Source organism: Lacerta agilis, chromosome 8 (assembly GCF_009819535.1).
Source record: "Lacerta agilis isolate rLacAgi1 chromosome 8, rLacAgi1.pri, whole genome shotgun sequence".
In the NCBI taxonomy this organism is placed as follows: Eukaryota; Metazoa; Chordata; class Lepidosauria; order Squamata; family Lacertidae; genus Lacerta; species Lacerta agilis.
In genome coordinates, this window is record NC_046319.1 from 72,683,546 (window position 1) to 72,705,067 (window position 21,522).

The 21,522-nt window shown below is 41.3% G+C and overlaps 1 protein-coding gene across 1 annotated transcript; it reads right to left on the reverse strand.

The window, feature by feature from the left end:
• Positions 1 to 2,570: 2,570 nt before the first annotated feature.
• LOC117052403 (phospholipase A2 inhibitor and Ly6/PLAUR domain-containing protein-like) lies at positions 2,571 to 20,666 on the reverse strand. The gene is made up of 6 exons (XM_033159298.1): positions 20,578 to 20,666; positions 18,414 to 18,512; positions 10,528 to 10,620; positions 5,731 to 5,877; positions 3,557 to 3,688; positions 2,571 to 2,991 (listed from the first exon to the last, which is right to left on the reverse strand). Exons 1-6 carry the CDS (start codon positions 20,624 to 20,626, stop codon positions 2,846 to 2,848), a joined length of 666 nt encoding a protein of 221 aa, XP_033015189.1. The 5' UTR covers positions 20,627 to 20,666; the 3' UTR covers positions 2,571 to 2,845.
• Positions 20,667 to 21,522: the final 856 nt, after the last annotated feature.

Genomic DNA, 21,522 nt, shown 5'->3' on the forward strand with positions numbered 1-21,522 from the left:
TGGGAGAGAGTGGTAGATCACTGCCAGTTTTTGATCCTGGATAGTCATGGTTTAGTCATGCTGGCCACATGACCCAGAAAACTGTCTGTGGACAAACGCCAGCTCCCTCGGCCTGACAGCAAGATGAGCCTCTGACTTGGGCTTAACTGTCCAGGGGTCCTTTACCTTTACCTATACATATATAGTTAGTTGCATTTATTTATTTGGGGTTTTCTTTTTCCCCTGAGGCTTTTCTAAATGCAATATATAATAAATTCAAAGATTTCTGTGCTTAAAATAAAGCATTTTTTGTGTTTCCTCTATTAACTTTTGCACTTGACCAGGAGAAAATTCTCAAGCAGTGGGATAGCTCACTTGATAGAACATGAGACTCTTATCATCTCACAGTAGTGCATACCACTTTTTCTTTGAGAGAAGAAAAAAAGAAAAAGAAAAATACTGTAACATTACCATGTGTATATTCTTATTATCCTAATGCACATATAATTGTCAGTAGCCTAATATATTTTGTGTAAACTCCGTCCAAATATCATTGAATTTATCCAAAGAAAATCTGCGCCTATGAGCTGTCCATTCATATATTACCAATGTTGTCATGTTGTCCAGCCATTGATTAATGGGAATAATAATTTTATTTATCTATCTATCTATCTATCTATCTATCTATCTATCTATCTATCTATCTATCTATCTATTTATACATACATACATACATACATACATACATACATACATACATACATACATACTACGCCCATCTGGCTGGGTTTCCCCAGCCACTGTGGACGGCTTCCAACAAAATATTAAAATACAGTAAGCCGTCAATATTAAAAACTTCCATATACAGGGCTGCCTTCAGATGTCTTCTATAAGTCTGGTTACAGGTAGGTAGCTGTGTTGGTATGCCATAGTCAAAACAAAATAAAAAATAAAAAAATCCGTCCAGTAGCACCTTGAACTTAGTTGGTCTCTAAGGTGCTACCGGAAGGGTTTTTAATTTTTTATTTTGTTCTAAAAGTCTGGTCGTTGTTGTTCTCTTTGACATCTGGTGGGAGGGCGTTCCACAGTGCGGGTGCCACTACCGAGAAGGCCCTCTGCCTGGTTCCCTGTAACTTGGCTTCTTGCAGTGAGGGAACTGCCAGAAGGCCCTTGGCACTGGACCTCAGTGTCCAGGCAGAATGATGGGGGTGGAGATGCTCCTTCAGGTATACTGGACCGAGGCCGTTTAGGGCTTTAAAGGTCAGCACCAAAACTTTGAATTGTGCCCAGAAACATACGGAGAGCCAATGTAGGTCTTTCAAGACTGGTGTTATGTGGTCTTAGCGGCCGCTCGCAGTCACCAGTCTAGCTGCCGCATTCTGGATTAATTTTTGTTTCCAGGTCAGGTTCGAATGCACATAGAGCGCATTGCAGTAGTCCAAGCAGGAGATAACCAGAACATGCACCACTCTGGCGAGACAGTCTGCGGGCAGATAGGGTCTCAGCCTGCATACCAGATGGAACTGGTAAACAGCTGTGCCTCCATGGACACAGTATTGCCATTGGACCACCTCTGATATATGGTGTTTGATGTATGTATTGTACATATAGAAGTCTTCCTCATCTATCAGTTGGTCCAAGGTCACCCATTGTCAGCTGCTCCCCATTGCTGACAGAGGGGGAGAGCGTGGAGAGACAGGAGGAGGTAATTAGGCAGGAATGCAGAATGAGCAACCTAGTTGCAGTAGAAGCCTGAGCTCCGAGAACAAACAGAAGGAAGGGGGGAGTTCAAGTGGAAGGCACAGACTGACACTTTAAGCTCAGACTCAGAGGGAGGGCCAACCGGAAATAGCCCATCCCATGTGCGTAGGCGCGCAAGAATTAATGAGAGACGTGAACAGGAAATGAAGCAAAAGTGGGGCTTTAAATATGGGAAGAGGAAGGGGCGGAACTCAGACTCGACAATAGCTAATTTGGAGGCAGAAGCTGAGTGACTGCGCTGCAAAGTGATTTGTGTGTTTTTTGTGCAATAAACCTGAGTTAATAACTGCCAGAGTTGTCTCACTTCTTTGGGTGAGACCCAACCATTACACCCATTATCACACAGTTTTTCCATACAGTATTACCATTCCTCACTGCACATTATTGAAGTAGGATTCAGCATGTGAGAATGAATTTATTTTTATTACCTAATATATTCCATATATTTCTAATTGATTTGTTTCAAGAGTTGTAGGGACTTCAGATATTTTGATCCTAATACTTATCCACCCAGCCAAAAGCGTTATATACTGTATGTGTATACTAAGGTTGCCCAACTGAGTAGATTATGACCATTAGCTGGTCTCCAAAATTTGATACTTGTCAATAATTTAGGACAAATGTATAATTCCAGTCTTAGAATTCCAGATGCACCTTCCATAATTTATAATGGTATGCCTTAATTTCTGGGCTTCTTGTAGGAATATGGTTAGGTACTCTGGGACCAGGATGCTGAATTAGATGTGTCCTTGGCATGATACAGCAGGGAACTTCTTCATATATAATTAATTTTTTAAATGCAGACACACAACATAGTTTTTATTTGCCTCACCAATTTATTTTGATTATGAACAAAGGAAAATTTAACCCATGTCCCATATTGTCATGAGCCAAAGCCCCCAATCCCCTCATTTCTGCTTCAGTTTTCTATTCCCTGCATCCCATTCACCAAATAGAAGACACAGGAGTCCTGTGAATCCCAGTTGCTCTGCACTCCCACCACACTCAGGCAAGCAGCCACCACTTCCACTGTTGCAGAAAATTGTGGAATCCGAAAGGGAGAAGACATTTTTTCTTCCTACTGTAACTACACTTCAATGATGAGTCACTTTTGTGAAGGCAGAGTTTCACAACACTGTGCTCTTGTTATTGTGCCTGAAAAGTACTTGTTAAGCTCTGATGTCTTGGCCAATTCACAAAAAGCTGGTGTTGCACAGCCTTTGACGACCTTATCAGGAACTCCCCTGTCATCTGGTAAAGAAAAAGAGACAGGGTCAGAAGAGCATCTGGGTAGCAACCGGTGTTTTGTGTGTGTGTGTGTGTGTGTGTGTGTGTGTGCAAAAGAAAAAATAAGAGCACCTTTATTCTTATTAACTATAGTGAGCAAGTATAGAAAGCATCTGGAAATCACATGAAATGAAAATGAGACAGATGTTTAATATTTAGAAAGAGAAAAGTCTTATGGGCCAAGGACTCATCTGCATTGATATTGGTTTCCAGATGAGACCCCCATGGCTGGTAATTTTCCTTCTTTTAAAGACTAGTGAAAACACTATTTTAGTACACTTTTACATGTAATTCAACAAACAGACTATATATCTCACCTTCTCATACTCCCTCCCCGTAAATATACATAGTCATCTATATACATACAAAGCAAAGATGATTTGAAGTGATTTATGTTTTCAGGAAAAAGAAACTTTTCCCCAGATTTACAAATCGTCTATTTTCTGGCAAGAAGCCATCAACAGAATAAAATAGTAACCCACTCAGCATGTTTCCTCCAGCTCACACAATGGCTGGTAGTTCTACTTACCATGAACAAGAACAAATTCTATGCACTGAGTCTCATCACCATAACACTTGATGGCATCTGAACCCTCAGAAACTGCTGACTCAGCTACACCAAGGTTTGGGCACTCCAGCCCATTCAAGTTACGTTTTGGTTCTGTCAAAAGCAACCACAGAAATCAAGACATGGTTCCAGCCGTTTTATGTCTATAATGATCCCTAGACCTCAGGTCTCTAATCCTGTGAGAGGGTTGCAACATCTCAACTTCATTCTGTTTCTGCAATTACTATGAAATAAACTTAGTTATATAATCTTGTTTAAGTATAACATGCTGTTTACTTTGTTGCTATGTTGGAAACTCTCCTCTGATTAAGGTTAATAAGTTTTGTATCAATTGAACGAATGAATGAAACTCCATGGATAGCTGTGAGTCCAAAATGACCACCAGACTGTGCAACTGGTCATTCAAAGGCACAGTTACCCCATTCAGGACCAGCGAGTTCTCCACACCCGCCCGCCCCCTGTCCCCGAAGAACAGTACTTCTGTCTTCTCAGGATTCAGCCTCAATCTGTTAGCCACCATCCATTCTCCAACTGCCTCCAGACATTCATTCAGGTCCTTCACAGCTTTCACTGGTTCCAATTTTAAAAAGAGGTAGAGCTGGGTATCATCCACATACTGATGAACACCCAGCCTGAACCCCCTGATGGTCTCTCCCAGCGGCTTCATGTAGATGTTGCAAAGCATTGGGGGGGCGGAGACGGAACTCTGAGGCACCTCACAAGTGAGAGCCCAGGGGTCTACTCTGAACACTCACCCCCCCCACCAACACTTTCTGAACATGGCTCACGAGGAAGAAGTGGAACCACTGTATAACAGTGCCCCCAGCTCCCAGCCCATCTAAGCAGTCCAGAAGGATATCATGGTTGATAGTATCAAAGGCCTCTGAGAGATCCTGCAGAACTAGGAAACCAAGGCAATTTCAGTCTCAGCTTCTTATTCAGTATCACTCATCCCATTCTACTCCACAAATGCACACAGATACATCATCCATCCAACTACCCCAGTCATCTCTCACTCAATCAACAGCAACCATTGCCAGTCACTGCAGTTTAAGAAAGTGAAAATCAGGACACCAAATTTGGTGTTTTTTTGCACCCACCCGCCCATACCATTTTGCTGATTTTTGATAATGCCCCCCGGACACTGGAAAACGTCAGTGTTTGCTAAACCTACTGTAGAAACCAAAAAGAAAGAAACAGTTCACTAACTGAGACATGAAATAAAGCAATGGGAGGGACATAGGGCTACCATATCTGTGTTTTCCCAGGTGTATGCCTAGTAGGGTGATTTTTATTTTTAAAAATGTTTTTAAAATCCCCCCCAAAACCCCCAAAACTTATTTTTGTTCAAAATATTTTTCTTCCCAAATAATAGAGCTCATCAACTATGCCCAGCAGTGCGGCTTTTGTTGTTCTGCAGCTATTTGGCATCCAGCAGCAATAGATGGTTTCACTCGCTACCTCTGCAGTTCTGCCCTCCCCCCAAGATGAGTCCCAGAGTGAGCAGGGCTATCAGTCACAAAAGGGGGACATCTGTTCTTATCTCTCTCTCTCTCTCTCTCTCCCCCCCCCAATTTACTGGCAAGGGAACATTGCACTGGCACCCAATCAAGTGATACAACTTTTTTACCTCATGTCATCCAATTTTCTTAACCTTTTGTACACTAAGTTTAAATCTAAAATTTTAATTTTTTATCTCATCCAGTTTTTGAGTTATGAGGGTTTGAAATTTCAAAAAAGAGAGAAAAATTTGAACTTGCCAGACTGCACAAAGGCCTTAAAATCTAAAAGCTGAGCCCAGCATTGAGATACGTCAAAACTAAAAACACTAATCCCTTCAGAACATGAGCTTCATGATATGTCACATGATGGACTTACTCTAATTTTTTTAAAATGATTAAAAACATAATATGATTTAAAAATTCCAAAAATATATTCATTAATATTCCTAAGAGCCACCTGCAAATTTTACATTTTTCAAAATATATTTTGTACAGAAATGTCTGCCTTATTGGATTATATTTGGGCTAAATGGGTTTTCTTGGAGTAAAATATAACAGAATAAACAAGACCTCAACTATAATATTAGTTGATTCACACAATTTATCTTTGGCAATATATAGATATATACTTACTGTCAGGCGAACGAAAGTTGCAAATAAGGTTTTTGCAGCAATAGTGGATATGCTGGATGTATTTATATTGTACTGAAGAGAAGGTGGCATTTGCTGAGACGCAATCTTCAGCACATCCCCTTGTTTTGTAGCTTTGTATAGAGCCATCTGTTAGAGACAATAGAAGGAATAGCAAGATATGCAAAAATTCAAATTGATGCATGTGCAAATATAAATGAATTGCGCAAATGGGTGATTTAAGAGAAAATACATGGCAACAACTGAATGCAGCAAACTAATCCATAAAGTAGTTTCTTCGAAGTATAATTTCTTCTGCAATACTATGTGAATATTCTAAGATAGTTCCTTAACAACTTGCACATAAATGGGACGAGATGGATTTGTTTTTTTCCCCCATACAAAAGCTTGACCCAACACCCATCACTTCCTGATATGCAACTGGCTGATCCAGGGACTTCACTCATGCAGCTGCCTTATATTATGTACTATATTTCTGAGAGAAGATGGGTATTCCTCTGTTTCCTCTAATTTTCTAATATCTTGAATTCACTTCTCTCTGGCTACCTCAATACAATAAATCTTTTCGCATACAACCATCTATGGAGGAAATCAGTTATAGCTGTCAGAGTATGTTTCCCCCCCTTTTCTTTAAAAAAAATGATTTCTGTGGCTTCATTTGCCATCAGAGTATTTCAGCATTTGATGCTATGTGCTGTTACTATATGTTGCAGGCCTATTTGGCAGCAGGTAATTGGAGACTGGTTCTAAAAAGAGATTGGGGGTGGTGGCTTTGAGGACAATATTTATAAGATGTGGCCTGGATCAGGTCAATTCATTCTGATTGGTCTGAGAATTTCCATTCACCCCTTCCGCCTTTTCAGGAGTGTTGTTTGCATCCAGGTGTGACAGTTGAGAAGCTGTGCAACTAGTTATTGCCAGCATCAGTACTCTGGCCCAGGCAGTGTCCCAAATCTTGCAGATATGCCTGTGTAAAGCAGGGGTTGTAAACTTGGTGCCTACCACCCACTGGTGGGCGTTTCATTATTCTAGGTGGGTGGGTGGGGGTTCTATGGCACAAGCTGAATCCTCCTTCCATCAAGCATTGGTGCGTGATAAGGAAATTTTACCATCAAGAAAGATGCATTAGTGGGTGGTAGGTATAAAAAGGTTGACTACCCCTGGTGTAAAGTGAAATGACTTCCGGTTTGCCACAGGATGGAACATTGCCTGAGCTCAGAAGGAGTCGACCACTAACCAGCTTTCAGGGAGGAGCCACAAAGGCTACGCATCCCCCCAACCCCCAAGAGGGAGTCTTGGGGTCATCATAGAAGCGTCATTGTCAAAGAGGAGTTTCCCAGTTTCTTCATCTCTTAAGGAGAGGGAAAGGGGGGGTGGCGGTCCCGACACAAGAGAATAGGAGCCCATGATGAGCAGCCTCAAGCCAGTTCTAGAATCTCCATATCCCCTTAGTTTAACAGAGTGGGAAAGGGAAATCTTACAAATTAAAATTAAAATTGAACTTAAAAATCTGGCATGAAGAAATGGGTAAAAAGAAAGCCCCCCTTACTTTGTAAAACGTACTCTGCCTTGAGTATAAATACAGGAGAAGCAAAAAAAAGGAGCTGCGGAGGGGCTTGCATTCAAGTTACTAAGTTAAGAGAAAGGAGTTTGAAGTGGACTAGATTGCAAGCTAGGGGAGGCGGAACCAGCAGGTGGATGATTCAGCATAGTTGCTACCCAGAAACCCACAGTAATTAAGGAGGAGGGAAAAGGAGGAGGGATAAAAAGGAACAGAGTGGAACATATCTTAACAGAAAACAAACTAGATAGAATATGTCTCCAGGAGACACATGGATCCAGAATGCACAGAAGGGTGCTGATTAATAAAAAAGTTAGGAGCAGAATTTATCTTGTCAGATAAAAAGAGAGGCATTGTCATCTATGTGAAAACCACAGTGCTTTTCAAAGATGAGGAGGAAAGGATCATAAAAATTCAAGTAACGGTACAAGGAGAAAAATTAGTGGTGATAGGAGTATATGCACTCAATGATAATAAAGCTGATTTCTCTAAACACCTGGAAGAAACAAGGTTAGACTGTATGGAGGAGGAAATAATTCTCCTAGGAGATCTGAATGGAATTGTTTCTCTTGAACATGATAGAACTCAGAGAAGTGAAAAGAATAAAACAGGAAGATTACCTCAAACTTTTTTCCAGTTAATAGAAATCTTCAATTTAGTAGATGCTTGGAGGTTTAAACTGCCAAGGGCAAAGGAATTCACGTATTATTCCTAGCCAAACCAGTCTGCCAGCAGGCAAGACAGAATTTGGATCTCAAAAGAATTAACAGTAAGAGTGAGAAAAATTGACATTGATCCAAAGTCCCTATCAGATCACAATTCAGTGTCCCTATTCCTGAAGGGGAAAGAAATAGGGCAGGAAAGATAGAGGATGAATGAAGCATTACTTAATGATGAATGAATAATTCAGAAAGCTAAGTGAGCTTTAGAAGAATTCTTCAAATTTGATGTGGGAAAGACTATGGACAAAAACAATTAAATTCACTGCATGTATGGCATTGAAAGAAAATTTAATGAAAATACAAGATTAAGGTATGAAGATTGGAAATCTTTAGATGTGGTCCAAAAATGTTGTACAAGATATGAAGGAATGTTAAATGATGTTTGGAATATTTATGCAAAAATTTTACACACACACACACACACACACAAAATGTGCAAGCCCAAGGGGACTTTTTACATGACAGATTATACACTTCTAAGCAGCTGGCTGCATGAGGTGGCTGGTGGATATCCTTAATGGCATGCTGGACTTGTTCCAGGTGTTGTAGGGTTGGAAGTCACCTTCTATGCAACCTTCTATTTCACCACTTTGTGCACCAGAAAAATTATTGGGCTGGATCCTTAGTGGGAATGGGAGGTGGAGCCCTACCCTATCAGAGGGGATCCCTCTCAGGGATCTTGGAAGAATGCATTCCTTGTCCATACATCCAGCTCAGGGTCTCAGGGGACAGAGCACCCCTTGCCAGTGTCTACTTGGGGTTCACGGGATGCTCCTTTTGCTGTTGATGGACGCTAATATTGGTCATCCCCAATAGTCTATCAACCAGTAGGTGGACTGGTTGGCATTGGTTACATGCCCAGTGTCTGTGTCAAAGCTGTTTTATGCCTGTAATCAATAAACTTGTGGACTAATCTGAACCCAATACACGTCTCCTTGTGTGTATTCACTCGCTGCTCACCTCATTGCTACATCAATGTGCCTGCAGCAACAAAGAATAGAATCTGATTCGGTTGCTTTCTAAGCAGTTGGGAGTTATCATTCACTGAGGGGCTGTCATTTAGGAGTTAAGATGGAGCTATGAGACAAATGCCAGAGAAAGATGAGGCCTGAATATTAATGCACAGTTTGTTCACAGTAACCAGGTGGTAAAAGTCAGAAGATGGTTACCAGTGGCTCTGAGGATCTATGAGGCTTCCCTGACTAAAACTATGAGAAAAGTTCCACACTCCATTAGTTAATGATATGGAAGTGGGCCATCTCAGTGGCTCCTTGCCATCTCCCTTGCAGAGAGAGAGAGAGAGAGAGAGAGAGAGAGAGAGATTTCAACATGAGGTTTTCTTCTTTATTTCATTTTTTGCTTTTATTGTACCTCCCTCAAGAATCTAGACTAGATCCCGCCTTGTTGTCCTTTTACAAGTGGGTCTCAACAGGTTTTTGGAGAATGACTGCTGTAACGGATCTGCCCTTAGGCAGGGTATGGTCAGAAACCCCCAGCATGTTAAGAGTTAAGATTCCATCTGTTTGAGTGGCAGTTCGCTCGCAGGAGGCAGGTCCTTTCGCCCTTTAAAAGGAGGGATTGGCAGTTGGTCAGGAGGGAGAAAGAGGGAGTGAGTGGTGACTGAGGGAGAGAGGGTTAGAGACCAGGATAGTGGTGGGTAGGTTAGGCTAGGTCGAAGGTTTAGTATGTTATACTGAATAGAAAACTTTTTATACTGTTATGAAACTACGTTTAAACTTTTGATTCTCTGAAACCGTTATGCTCTTTAAAAAAATTAAGACTAGTTTTGTTACTATAAGTCAGTCGTCAATTTTTGGGTCCAGCTGCTTAAAACTGCTCATGAAGAGGTGAACCCAGGGAAGAGTCCAAACTGTCCTGTGGGGTTTTAGTTTGTGTCTTAGGGGTTTCACTTAGGAGGGGCTAGCGGGCTGAAACATTGTGTATGCCACTGAGTTGCTAAAAGGGTTTAGCAGCCTGCTATAGTGAGGGATCTAGAGAGAGAGACCCTGAGGCTGTAGGCAATAAGGTGTTTAACCCCTGAAGCCCAGAGCAAGGAATATAAATGGCCGTGGCAGCTGGACAAAAAAACTCCAGTTACTAAGATACTCCTATTTTAAACCTACAAGGGAGTTAACTTCATTGACGGACCTCCGAGGGACTGGTGGGGTGGCTAATTAGTCTGACCCGGAACACCTGACCAATAAAAAATTAAAAAACAAAAAAATAAACTTAGTAACAGGGGAGGGGAGTGTGAAAGGGATGTTCATTGCAACTGCTTTTAATGAAAGGGTTGGGGCTGTGCTGTTTATATTGTAATTGTTGGTACATTTTAAAGAGATTTTATATATAGCTATAATTCTAATATTTAATTGTTGAAAAGGTTGAATTCTTCAAGGTTGGTGAGATCAGCATTCTATTGTCACACTAGATACCCCAGAGAACAAAGGATGGATCCAAACACTTAGATTTAATATGACAGATAGGCTTCATACTCACTTAAATAGGTATCAGTAAGGTCATAAAAGCAACTTCCTCCTTTGGTAACACAAGTACGGGAATTCCAGTTTTCCAAACATGTCACAGTTTTCACTGCAGAGAGGAGAGAAGAGGAAACATGAGTTGTTCAGTCTTTGAGAAATGGAATATTCCAAGCCAAGCACGAGCAATGTTAAAGGTCTCAGGATCCACATGTAGTGGTGGGTTAGTGGCTGCATGCACACCAATACACATCTCTCTCCCCCCCACCCCAAATTCCTCACACAGAAACATCTACAGACAAAGAAATGGAAAGACACAAAACCTTCTTCCCATTTGCTATTATGTATGCTAAATCAGGGGCATACTCTTCCTCCCTACCCACTACATGTCGTTCAGCAGCGCATAGCAGAATGGGACTTCAGCAGTCTCATTATATATTTTCACATTCAGCACACTGGTAAGGGTGCTTCCCTTTAACCAACCAAATCATTTTGGGGTGGATGAGAAGAGCATGAGGAGAATTGTACACCAGAGTGTCTTTCCTATCAACCTTCCTCCTCATGGAAATAATATGCAACAAAACCTGCCAAGGACCTTAGTCAGCCGAGGGAAGCACGATTGCCACAACAGAGCAAATATGGAAAGTTGGCAAGCTGCAGATGTATGAGCCCCATGGACCACAGTTGGGTGACCTCTGTTGAAAGCAATGGGAAGGTGGCTGAGTCTTCATGAGATCAGCACGGGAATCCCTACAATTGTTGACTCTAAAACCAGGCACAAACTTCCACCCACTTCCAATTTTCCATTTAATATTCCCAATCTTGGGCTCAGGAAGCAAAATTATGAACAAACCTGGGGGGGTGTCTTTGTGAAGAGGCATTGCACACAGTGCACAGATGCAGTGGAGTAGCACCATGAGTGTTTGCCACAAGCATTGAAGGAACTCTATCCCCAACCCAACAGGTGGGGTTGAACTCCTTGCCCCTCTGATGTGGGTAATGTGGCATGTGTTTGCCTAGGCATTAAGTGAGCTCAGTGAGTAAAGCATGACTCTTAAACTCAGGGTTGTTGACTTGAGCCCCATGTTGGTCAAAGGATTCTTGCATTGCAAGGGGTTGGACTAAATGGCCTTCCCAGTCTCTTCCAACTCTACAGCTCTAGGATTCTGTGGGAAGTATGTGAGACATAAAATGGAGCCATGTTGGCCACCTTTTTGTTCCACTGCCAGGCCTATTTAGTAGCTGCCCAGCTGCATAAAGCTTCATCATAAGTTTTCTTTTTTTTTTCTTTTTTATAAAGATTTTATTATTTTCCATATGCATATAAAAAACATAACATACACAATACAATAAAGACACATTAAACACATTAAACAACAAATCAAACAATAATACAACAAACATAAGAAAAAGCACATACAAACCTATCAAAACATCAATCTTTGTCTCATTCTAATTCTTCCTTCTAATCATAGAGAACTTCCCCCACCCCCTCCACTGCATTGATAATCCAAATATACTTTAGGTAGCTATATATCTTTTTTCATAACCATTAACCAAAACTCTTATTTGTCTTTAGATTCCTCTGCATAAACATAATTCATTATCTATCCTCAATATCTTAAGACATTCTTCACCGTTTATAACCTTTACTATAAAATTCTTACCAACAATTTAATCCAAATTTGCCTAGCTAAAGCCTATTCAGTAGCTAATTCTGCTCAGATATTCAATTTTACACAATTAACTAAGTAATCCTTAAATTTCTTCCAATCCTTTGACACCTTCTCCTCCCTCTGGTCTCGGATTCTCGCGGTCAGTTCGGCAAGCTCCATAAAGTCCATTAACTTCATCTGCCATTCTTCCACTGTTGAGGTCTCTTCACCCTTCCAGTTTCTTGCCAGTAAGATTCTAGCAGCTGTTGTGGCATACATAAAAAATACTCTATCTTGACTGGGTATCTGTTCGTTGGTCATGCTCAAAAGGAACGCCTCTGGTTTCTTACTAAAGGTAATTTTCATTACCTTTTTAAGTTCATTATAAATCTTATCCCAGAAGGCCTTAACCTTTGGGCATGTCCACCACATATGATAAAAGGTACCTTCCACTGTTTTACATTTCCAACAAATGTTAGACATTGACGGGTTCATCTTAGCAATCTTAACTGGTGTTAAATACCATCTATAAAGCATTTTCATAATGTTTTCTCTTAAATTATTACAAGCTGTAAATTTGATACCTTCCTTCCACAGTTTTCCCAGTCCTCCAACATAATATTATGGCCCACATCTTTTGCCCAATCTATCATTGTTGTTTTAACCATTTCATCTTTCGTATGCCACTCTAGCAACAAATTATACATTCTGGAAAGGTTTTTAGAGTTCGGTTCAATTAGCTCTGTTTCCAATTTTGATTTTTCAACTTGAAAACCAATTTTCTTGTCTGCTTTGAAAATCTCATAAATTTGATGATATTGCAGCCAGTCGGTGACCTCACCTTTTACTTGATCATAACTTTTCAATTTAAACGATTCACCTTCCTGCTGCAATATATCTACGTATCTTAACCATCTTGCAGACATATTAGGTCTCTTATAAGCCTTGGCCTCCACCGGTGAAATCCATCTAGGAGTCTTTCTCTCTAACAAGTCTTTGTATCTTGTCCAAACCTGATACAGGGCTTTTCTAACAATATGATTTTTAAAAGTCTTGTGGACCTTGGCCTTGTCGTACCAAAGATAAGCATGCCAACCAAACATATTGTCGAAGCCTTCCAAGTCCAACACATCAGCATTTTCCAATTTAAACCAATCTTTTAACCAGCAAAAGGCCGCCGCTTCAAAATAAATCTTTAAGTCTGGCAGGGCAAAGCCTCCTCTCTCTTTAGAGTCCGTTAAGATCTTGAATTTAATTCTGGGCTTTTTCCCCTGCCATATGAATTTTGATAGGTCCTTTTGCCATGTCTTAAAACAATCCAACTTATCCAAAATTGGAATGGCTTGAAATAAAAACAGCATCCTTGGTAAGACATTCATCTTAACAGCAGCTATTCTGCCCATTAATGAAAGTTTCAATCTTGTCCATATCTCTAAATCATTTTTTATCTCAGTCCACAGCTTCTCGTAATTGTCCTTGTACAGGTTTAGATTTTTTTGCGGTGAGATTGATCCCTAGATATTTTACTTTCTTGACAAAATTGAGGCCAGTGCATTCTTGTAGCTTTTGTATCTGTTCAGTTTTCATATTTTTAGTCAGTACTTTGGTCTTCTGTTTGTTAAGTTTGAAGCCGGCTACATGCCCAAACTTCTCAATTAATTCCAGTGCTTTGGGGACACTGCTTTCAGGGTCTTGTAGGGATAACATTAGATCGTCTGCGAAGGCACGTAATTTGTACTCCTTCTCTCCCACCCTTATTCCTTTGATCTGGTTCTCTTTTCGTAACATATTTAAAAGAACCTCCAGGACCGTAATAAATAGTAAAGGGGAGATAGGGCACCCTTGTCTTGTTCCTTTTTCCACTCTAATCTCCTCCGATATCACACTGTTGATTATGATTTTTGCTTTTTGTTCTGTATAGATGGCATTAATGCCATTTAAAAATCTTTGTCCAACTGCCATTCTTTCCAAATTTTTCTTCATAAATGTCCAAGAGATGTTGTCAAAGGCTTTTTCTGCATCAATAAACATCAGTGCCGCATCTGTATTTATGTTTTTTTCCAGTTTCTCTAATATGTCCACAATTATTCTTGTGTTGTTATTTAATTGTCTACCTGGTAAAAAACCTGCTTGGTCTTTATGTATATACTCCTTCAGCACTCTTTTTAATCTTGTAGCCATGACATTCGCAAATATTTTATAATCCACATTTAAAAGCGAAATTGGACGATAATTTTTCATTATAGTCTTGTCTGTGTCTGGTTTCGGAATCAGTGTGATATAGGCCTCTTTCCATGTCTCTGGTGCCCTATCTCCTTCTAGTATTTTATTGCAAACTTCTTTTAACGGCTGTGATAGCCAATCTTTCAAGCTTTTATAGTATTTTGCAGTCAGTCCATCTGGTCCTGGGGCATTTCCTATCTGCATGTTGTTGATTGCTTCTTCAATCTCTTGTATCGATATAGGGTGGTTGAGTATAGTTAATTTATCTTCTGGGACTTTTTGCAATCCATTTTTCTCCAGAAACTGGTCCATCTCTATTTCATCTACCTTCTCCTCCTTGTACAATTGTTTGTAGAACCTTTGAAAATGCCATCTAATTTCTTCTGGATTCTCCACTATTTTTTCATTTACTACCAAACTATTGATGATATTTGCTTTTTGTCTTTTCTTTAATTGCCAAGCTAGTAGTTTCCCACATTTGTTTGCCGATTCAAAAGATCTCTGTTTCATCATTTTGATCTTCCATTCAATATCTTGGTTTATAATTTTAGCATATTGGGACTGCAAGTATTTGATTTCTTTTTGTATTTTTTGGTTTCTAGGGTGTCCTCTTAATTCTTTCTCTTTTCCTTTGATTAATTTCAAAAGTCTTTCCGTTTCTGCATTTTGTTGTTTCTTCTTTTTTGCCTTTTCGCTTATCAGGAACCCTCTCATTACTGCCTTACTTGCATCCCAAACAACCCTCTTTTCCACCTCCGAATTTAAGTTGAATTGAAAATACTCCTTCATCTTTTTTACTGCCCTTTCTACCAGCTTGGTATCTCTCATCAAAGCATCATCCATTCTCCATCTAAAAGAATCCTTGGAAATTAGTTTTAAATTTGCTTGTACAGGATTATGGTCTGAATAAGTTTTTGTGCCAATTTCTGCTTTGCATAATTTCGGTGCCAATTCATTCGAGATCCAAATGTAATCTATTCTCGACCATGACTGCTGAGGTTCACTGAAAAAAGTTGCCTCTGTTTCCATGGGGTTTCTTAGCCTCCAAGCATCCACCAAATTCAAATTGTCCACCATTTCAAAAAAAGTCTTCGGCAGTTTCCCCTCGTTTGTTAATTTAGCCCTCTGGGATCTATCCATTAAAGTGGAAACTGCCCCATTGAAGTCTCCAAGGCATACTATTTTATATTCCAGATATTCCAACAGCAAATCATGTATTTTCTTGTAAAAAATTGACTTACCATCATTAGGTGCATAGACTCCCAGAATCAAGAGTTTTTCGCCTTGTACTTTGATTTCAATAGCAATGTATCTCCCTTCTTCATCTTTAAATAGCTGTCTTGGGTTGTATTTCTCTTTTGCATATATTATCACTCCTCTCTTCTTGACTTTATCCGATGATATGAATTCTTGGCCTAGTTTTTTGTTTTGTAAAATTCTTCTGTGTCGTCAAACTACGTGGGTCTCCTGAAGACATATTATGTCCAAATTCTTTTTTTTTTGCTAAAGGAGATGTTTCTTCTTCTTAGCTCTGTTGTTAGGTCATTATAAGGTACTCTTCTGTCCAGGAAAAATTTGGGGATATCTTTAAAAAGCACAACTCTATTCTGCTGCACCACTAGGTTGTTCTTATAATGTAGGTCCAAGATGTAGTCTCTTTGGTATCTGTTGTTAAGCACAATCAAACAGTCACTAACTGTCTTAGAACTTTTCTTTCCTTTCGGGCCAAATCTGAAGGCCTTCACTATGAGTGCTGAGACATCGTCTTCTTCCAAATGCCAAAATGTTGAAAATTGGGTTACAATGTAGTCCTTTAGGCTTCCCTCTTCCAATTCTGGTAGGCCTCTGAGACGGATGTTTCCTTCTCTCTGTTGAAGTTGAAGAAAAGCGAGAGATTCTTCGACACTTCTCTGCCTAGATCCAATTTTTTCTATGTTCTCCAAATCGATGTTATCCAATTTCTGTTCCACCGTCCGTATTTTCTCTTTTACCACCTTAATTTCCTCTGTCTCCTTCTTTAGGACAGTCACCTCCTGACCAATTTTATTAATTTCTTCCCTGTTTTTCCTCACGTTTTCCTCAATTTGACCAATGGATTTCTCAAGTCTTTGGGAAGATTCTTTTATTTCTGCTTGTAATTTCTCAGTTGCAGAGTTTACTGTTGAATTAACAGAATTTACTGAAGATTGTGTCTGTTTCACGTCTTCAGATACTTTTTTCAGTCCTTCTGTAATTTCTGCAATACTTGATGTTAGTCTCTCAATAGCCTGGGCCATTTGTTCTTGCGTAGTTAGAGAGAAAGATCCTTTTCTTTGTGATGTTTTAGCTCTTGTACTCTCTTGCATATCTTGTTCGCTTTGCAGCTGCAGTCTCAAGGTCACTCCAGTTTTAGTAATTGTCTCAGACATTCACAGTAGAAAGCCAACAGTCCCAAAAGTCAACACCAGGTGGCCAGCAGTTCAATCCAGATAACAAAGAGGCAACAGAGCCAAACGTCCCAGGCAGTCCCAGGCAGTTTCAACCAGTTCTAACCCTCCAAAAAAATAGGCAAAGATCCTCTATTTTAAAGTTTAAAGTCTCTCAAAAGTCAAGAAGAAGTTAATTTCCAGCAGCCCAAGGCAACAGTTAATTTTGTACAGTGTATCCACCAAGTCCACAAAGTTTCCCAGGCTGCAGCCGGCCACAAAAAAAGTTACCAGGTCTTTTTGGAAACAGTTGCACAAAACAAAGAAAGGAGAATGGCAACTAAATTACGCTGCCTGCTTACTGACCCGGAATCCTATCCAGAGGGTGAAGCAGTGTCTTCTTTGGTCACCATTCTCAGTTTTAAGTCTTTATAAACAGTCTAAACAACTTTTAAACCACTTTTTAGAAGTTCAGCAGAGTTAGCAAAACTTTTTTCCGTTAGTCGCGGCTTAGCGCTCTTGCCGCTACCTCGCTCTGTCAGCAGTTCAAAGAGAGCGGGCTTCCATTAAAAGTTTCCTCTGTAAGATTAGCACTTTAAAAAGTCTTAGTTCCAAAAAGAGATTTTACTTACAGAGTTTCTGTAACAGTCCAAGTTGGGAAGTGCTAAGTGCTCAGGTCTGGCGGGATCGCTGCTTCGTTTCTCCGGGGGCAGCCGTCTCTTCAGTCCCGTGCCAGAGCTTCGCTCGCCCAATCTCCCCCCTTACGAGGGTCGATCGGGAGCGAAGATGACACGTCTGGGACCCACGAGGCAACAAGTCCACGGGATGCTCTTCCCGTGGTTTTAAGGGGCCCGTGGCGCAGGCACGGGAGCCCCTATAACCCGACGGAGAACCGGAGCTTCTCAGCTCCCGTCCGCCATTAACCGGCACCTAACCGGAAGTCCCATCATAAGTTTTCAATCCCCTCCATGAACTCTTGAGTATGCTCCATAAATCCAATCCTGGGCCTCCTTTGATATATTAATCCTGGCATAAATTTAAATACCCTTATAACCAATTGGGCAAAATGCTCTTCAGCTTCCTGCGCTTTGCTTTGCCCACATCAACCTCACCTTCATTATCCTTTCCTTTCTTGGGAATTTACCTATATAAGAGAGTGAACACATCAGCATATTCCCCATTCTAAATCCTCTCCTTGGTATTTGGGAGAAGATTAAAACCCAGGGGGGCTGATGGCTCTGAAAATAGTATGGCGTCCCTCTTAACCACACCCAAGGGATCAGGGTGGGACAGAACTGATGAGGATGACCCGCCTACTTCCTTTCCTTTCCCCTCTGAGCTGGTGGATGATACTGGATGAAGGGAGGGCATCACAGTTATCTCTGCATATCAGGGTGATTGGTCAGATCCACCCACCCTGAGCCCCTTTCCTGATTACAGGCTGCCCACCATGGCATCCAACAAGATGGCAGATCCCCCTGTATAAAGGGGAAATCCAGAGGAAGCCACAGCCACCACGGGAGAGGAGAAAGGCCATTGGGCTGGACTCCAACCCAGACAAATCCACGACAATTGGGGATGCCACCTTGGCCAACTCCACTGCTGAGAAGAAAATGCCTCACCTTTTGCAGTATCAGCTGCCACAACCACCTCCGGTGTGCCTTCCACCACTGGAACTTCCTGTGAAGCATAACCGGTACTTACTTCCAAGGCATCCAAACCTGTTGAAATTAAATTAACAGCACCTTGGTTAGGATTTTGTGTTTCTTGCTTCTGCCAGCTGCCAAGCACTGTGTGCTGCTGACTTGAAATATGCAGCTGCAGTAGGGCTGACATCTGCTTTCTTAGGGCCTCAAGGAACATGAATGTAGCCCCCCAGTCTGGCTCTTCCTCCGCAGAAGAGGAGCAGAAAGGGTTGGCTATGCATGCTTCCTCTGTGGTGCAGATGCTTTTCCTTTGGCCTTAGTGCCCCCCTTAGCCTTGCCTTTACCTGGAGCCATGCTACATGCACCCCATAATAATTCTGAGGCTGGAAATGTAAAAATTGCCCCCTGCTCCATTCCATAAGGAAATATAAGTATACTTTCTAAATGGACCCTCAGGACACAACCACTAAACAAGATTCAGTATCAACTTTGTGGTTGAATGGGGAATTTTGAATCAGATCTCTCTCAGCTCCTGCGCTCAGTATGCTAACCACTACACCACACTACCTACCAGGAAACTATTGAAACTGTTGCCTATCCACAGAAAAAGTGGCTGGGGAGTTTGTGAAGAAACCCCCTTCATCCCTCCCTATACCACTCCTCCAGGCCAGGGCCCACAACAGCAGGGGCTATATTCCATCCCCAGTCACTGCTACCTGCCTAGTTCCACCTAGGGAGATTTCCCCGAAAAAGCAAGCCCCCTACCAGGGACGGCCCTTATATTGGTTCCCCGCTCTTGCAACCAATGCTTTCAACTTAGGCTTAAAGGCAGAGGCACCAAGTTCTGCCTGACATTGGGGGTGCTCATTGTGTGCACTTGAGCCTACATGTGCAACATGTACTTGGAGGCTGCAAGGGGGCACAGTGGGATTCCTTAAGATTGGGGGATGCTCAGCCCCATCACTACATACATGGGGGGGCACAGATACATCTTCAGCCCCATAGCGTTTGCATCCTTGGTGAGAGGCCTCCCAATGCTGCAAAGCATCATTGTTCTGTTGCCTCCAACAAGAGCCGAGTCATCTGCAGCAAGCCGGCTACGGCAGAGGCTGCTAAAGTTACTCCACTCCTCTCCAATGACCTCCTCATGTGTAAATGCAACTGTAAAGAGGACCAATCCCCTTGCCTCTCTAAGCAGTGGATTCTGCTGTGTTTTTTCTTCTCCTGCCAGCCTGCCTGCTTTGCTCTCACTCATCCAGTTCTCTGATTAGCTGGTCCTTCTCTCTTCCTGCAGAACCACGGATCCCCTGCACTGCTGGAAAACCCAGGTAACGTCAACTGTGTTGAACTGGTCATGTTGTTTGTATGCCTGATTATCATCTTCCAAAGCAACTACTCTCTCCCGAACTTAAAAATGTAAAGCATAATGCATGTGGTCAACAAAAGAGGTTTAAAGACTCTCTCGAGGCAAATCTAATAATAATAATAATAATAATAATAATAATAATAATAATAATAATAATAATAATAATATAAACGCCACCAATTGGGAAACACTGGCCTGCGAGTGCTCCAATTGGAGAACAGCCTTCCCCAAAGGTGTCATTGAATTTGAAGATGCTCAAGCTAAGGATGAAAAGGAGAAATGTGCTAAGAGGAAGGCACGTTTGGCTAACACTCACTGTGTTCAACTCCCACCTGGAAACCTATGTCCTCACTGTGGAAGGATGTGTGGATTTAGAATTGGCCTCCACATTCACTTACAGACACACTGTTAAGATCATGCTCATAGAAGACTATCTTACTTGGCTACAAGTGATCACCAAATAAAAAAAAGAAGAAGAAGCAAGAAGAAAACCATTTCTCTTTCTTTCTCCGCCCTTGCAAACATGCAGAGATGTAGGCTTAAGTGCAGATGAAGGCCCCCTAATGCTGCTGAAAATGGAGAGGCTGGAGGGAAAGCAAGTTATCCCTTAAATAGGGATCAAGCTCTGCCTCCCTTAGGAATGCACCAACTGGAGCTAAGGATTTTCCTGCTCTGCCTCCTTTGCTCCAATTGTTCCCAGCCATGTGGGCACCACTAGGTCCTTTGACTGAATGTCCTTGAAGAAAGAATTCAAGATCTCAGGCTCCTACTCACCTGGACAAAGGAGGACCAAGAGGAGACAAGTACTCAGAAAGATCGTCATAGTGCTGAGAAGATCAAAAGCTGAGGAGCACGCAGAACAAACAAGCAGGTGAACGATGGAGGATAAACCTAGTTTGGAGGGTTTTATAGGCCAAGAAGGGAGCCCGAGGGTTCCAGGTGGAAAGCACTGGTCCAGTGTGGGGGTGGGAAATGATGTAAATATAGATTGCATGATTTCCCAGAAAAGGTGTAATTTTATATTGGAACACAAAGCACAATGTGGAAATTGGATTAATTCTTCTTTTGAAACTGTATGAAATTCTGCCAGCTGTATTTTGCACTCCATCCCATTCTCAAGCTTAAGAAACAGGTATTTTAATTAATTAAATCCTTTTTGGGAACCATATGTAATTTCACCAAATAACCTCCCAGTATATTTCACCACAGTGCTTCTGGGGAAATCATGTCCATGATAAGACACAAAGTGATCAGCAATTGGTAAATCACATATATATTTTCTTCACAGCAATCTGGTAAGACTGGAACACGATTGTATTCCTAGAGCCAGCCAACTGGGTATGTTCAGTTTTGTACTATTTCATCATTTTTCAAAATATATCCTCTAAAAATTATTTGAAATATGGCTCCGTGAAGATGAATCAATTTTTCTGTACCTAGTCCTCACAAAACTGCCACCCCCAGAATCCCCTAGGAGGGAATAATGGGTACTATACGAGAATGAATTCCATTATATAGTTGTCTGCACCAACATTGTCATAACAAACAGTGATTTGCAAATAATATAACAAAGGTTGTTTGAGCTAAAGCTGAGCCTGCTGTGCTTGAAATGGATATTGATCTGGGATAGGTAGTATGGTGACTTCCAGAGGTGGCTGGACTACAACTCTCATTGCCTCAAAAGCCAGCCATTCCAACTAGGCTTGATGGGAATTGTCT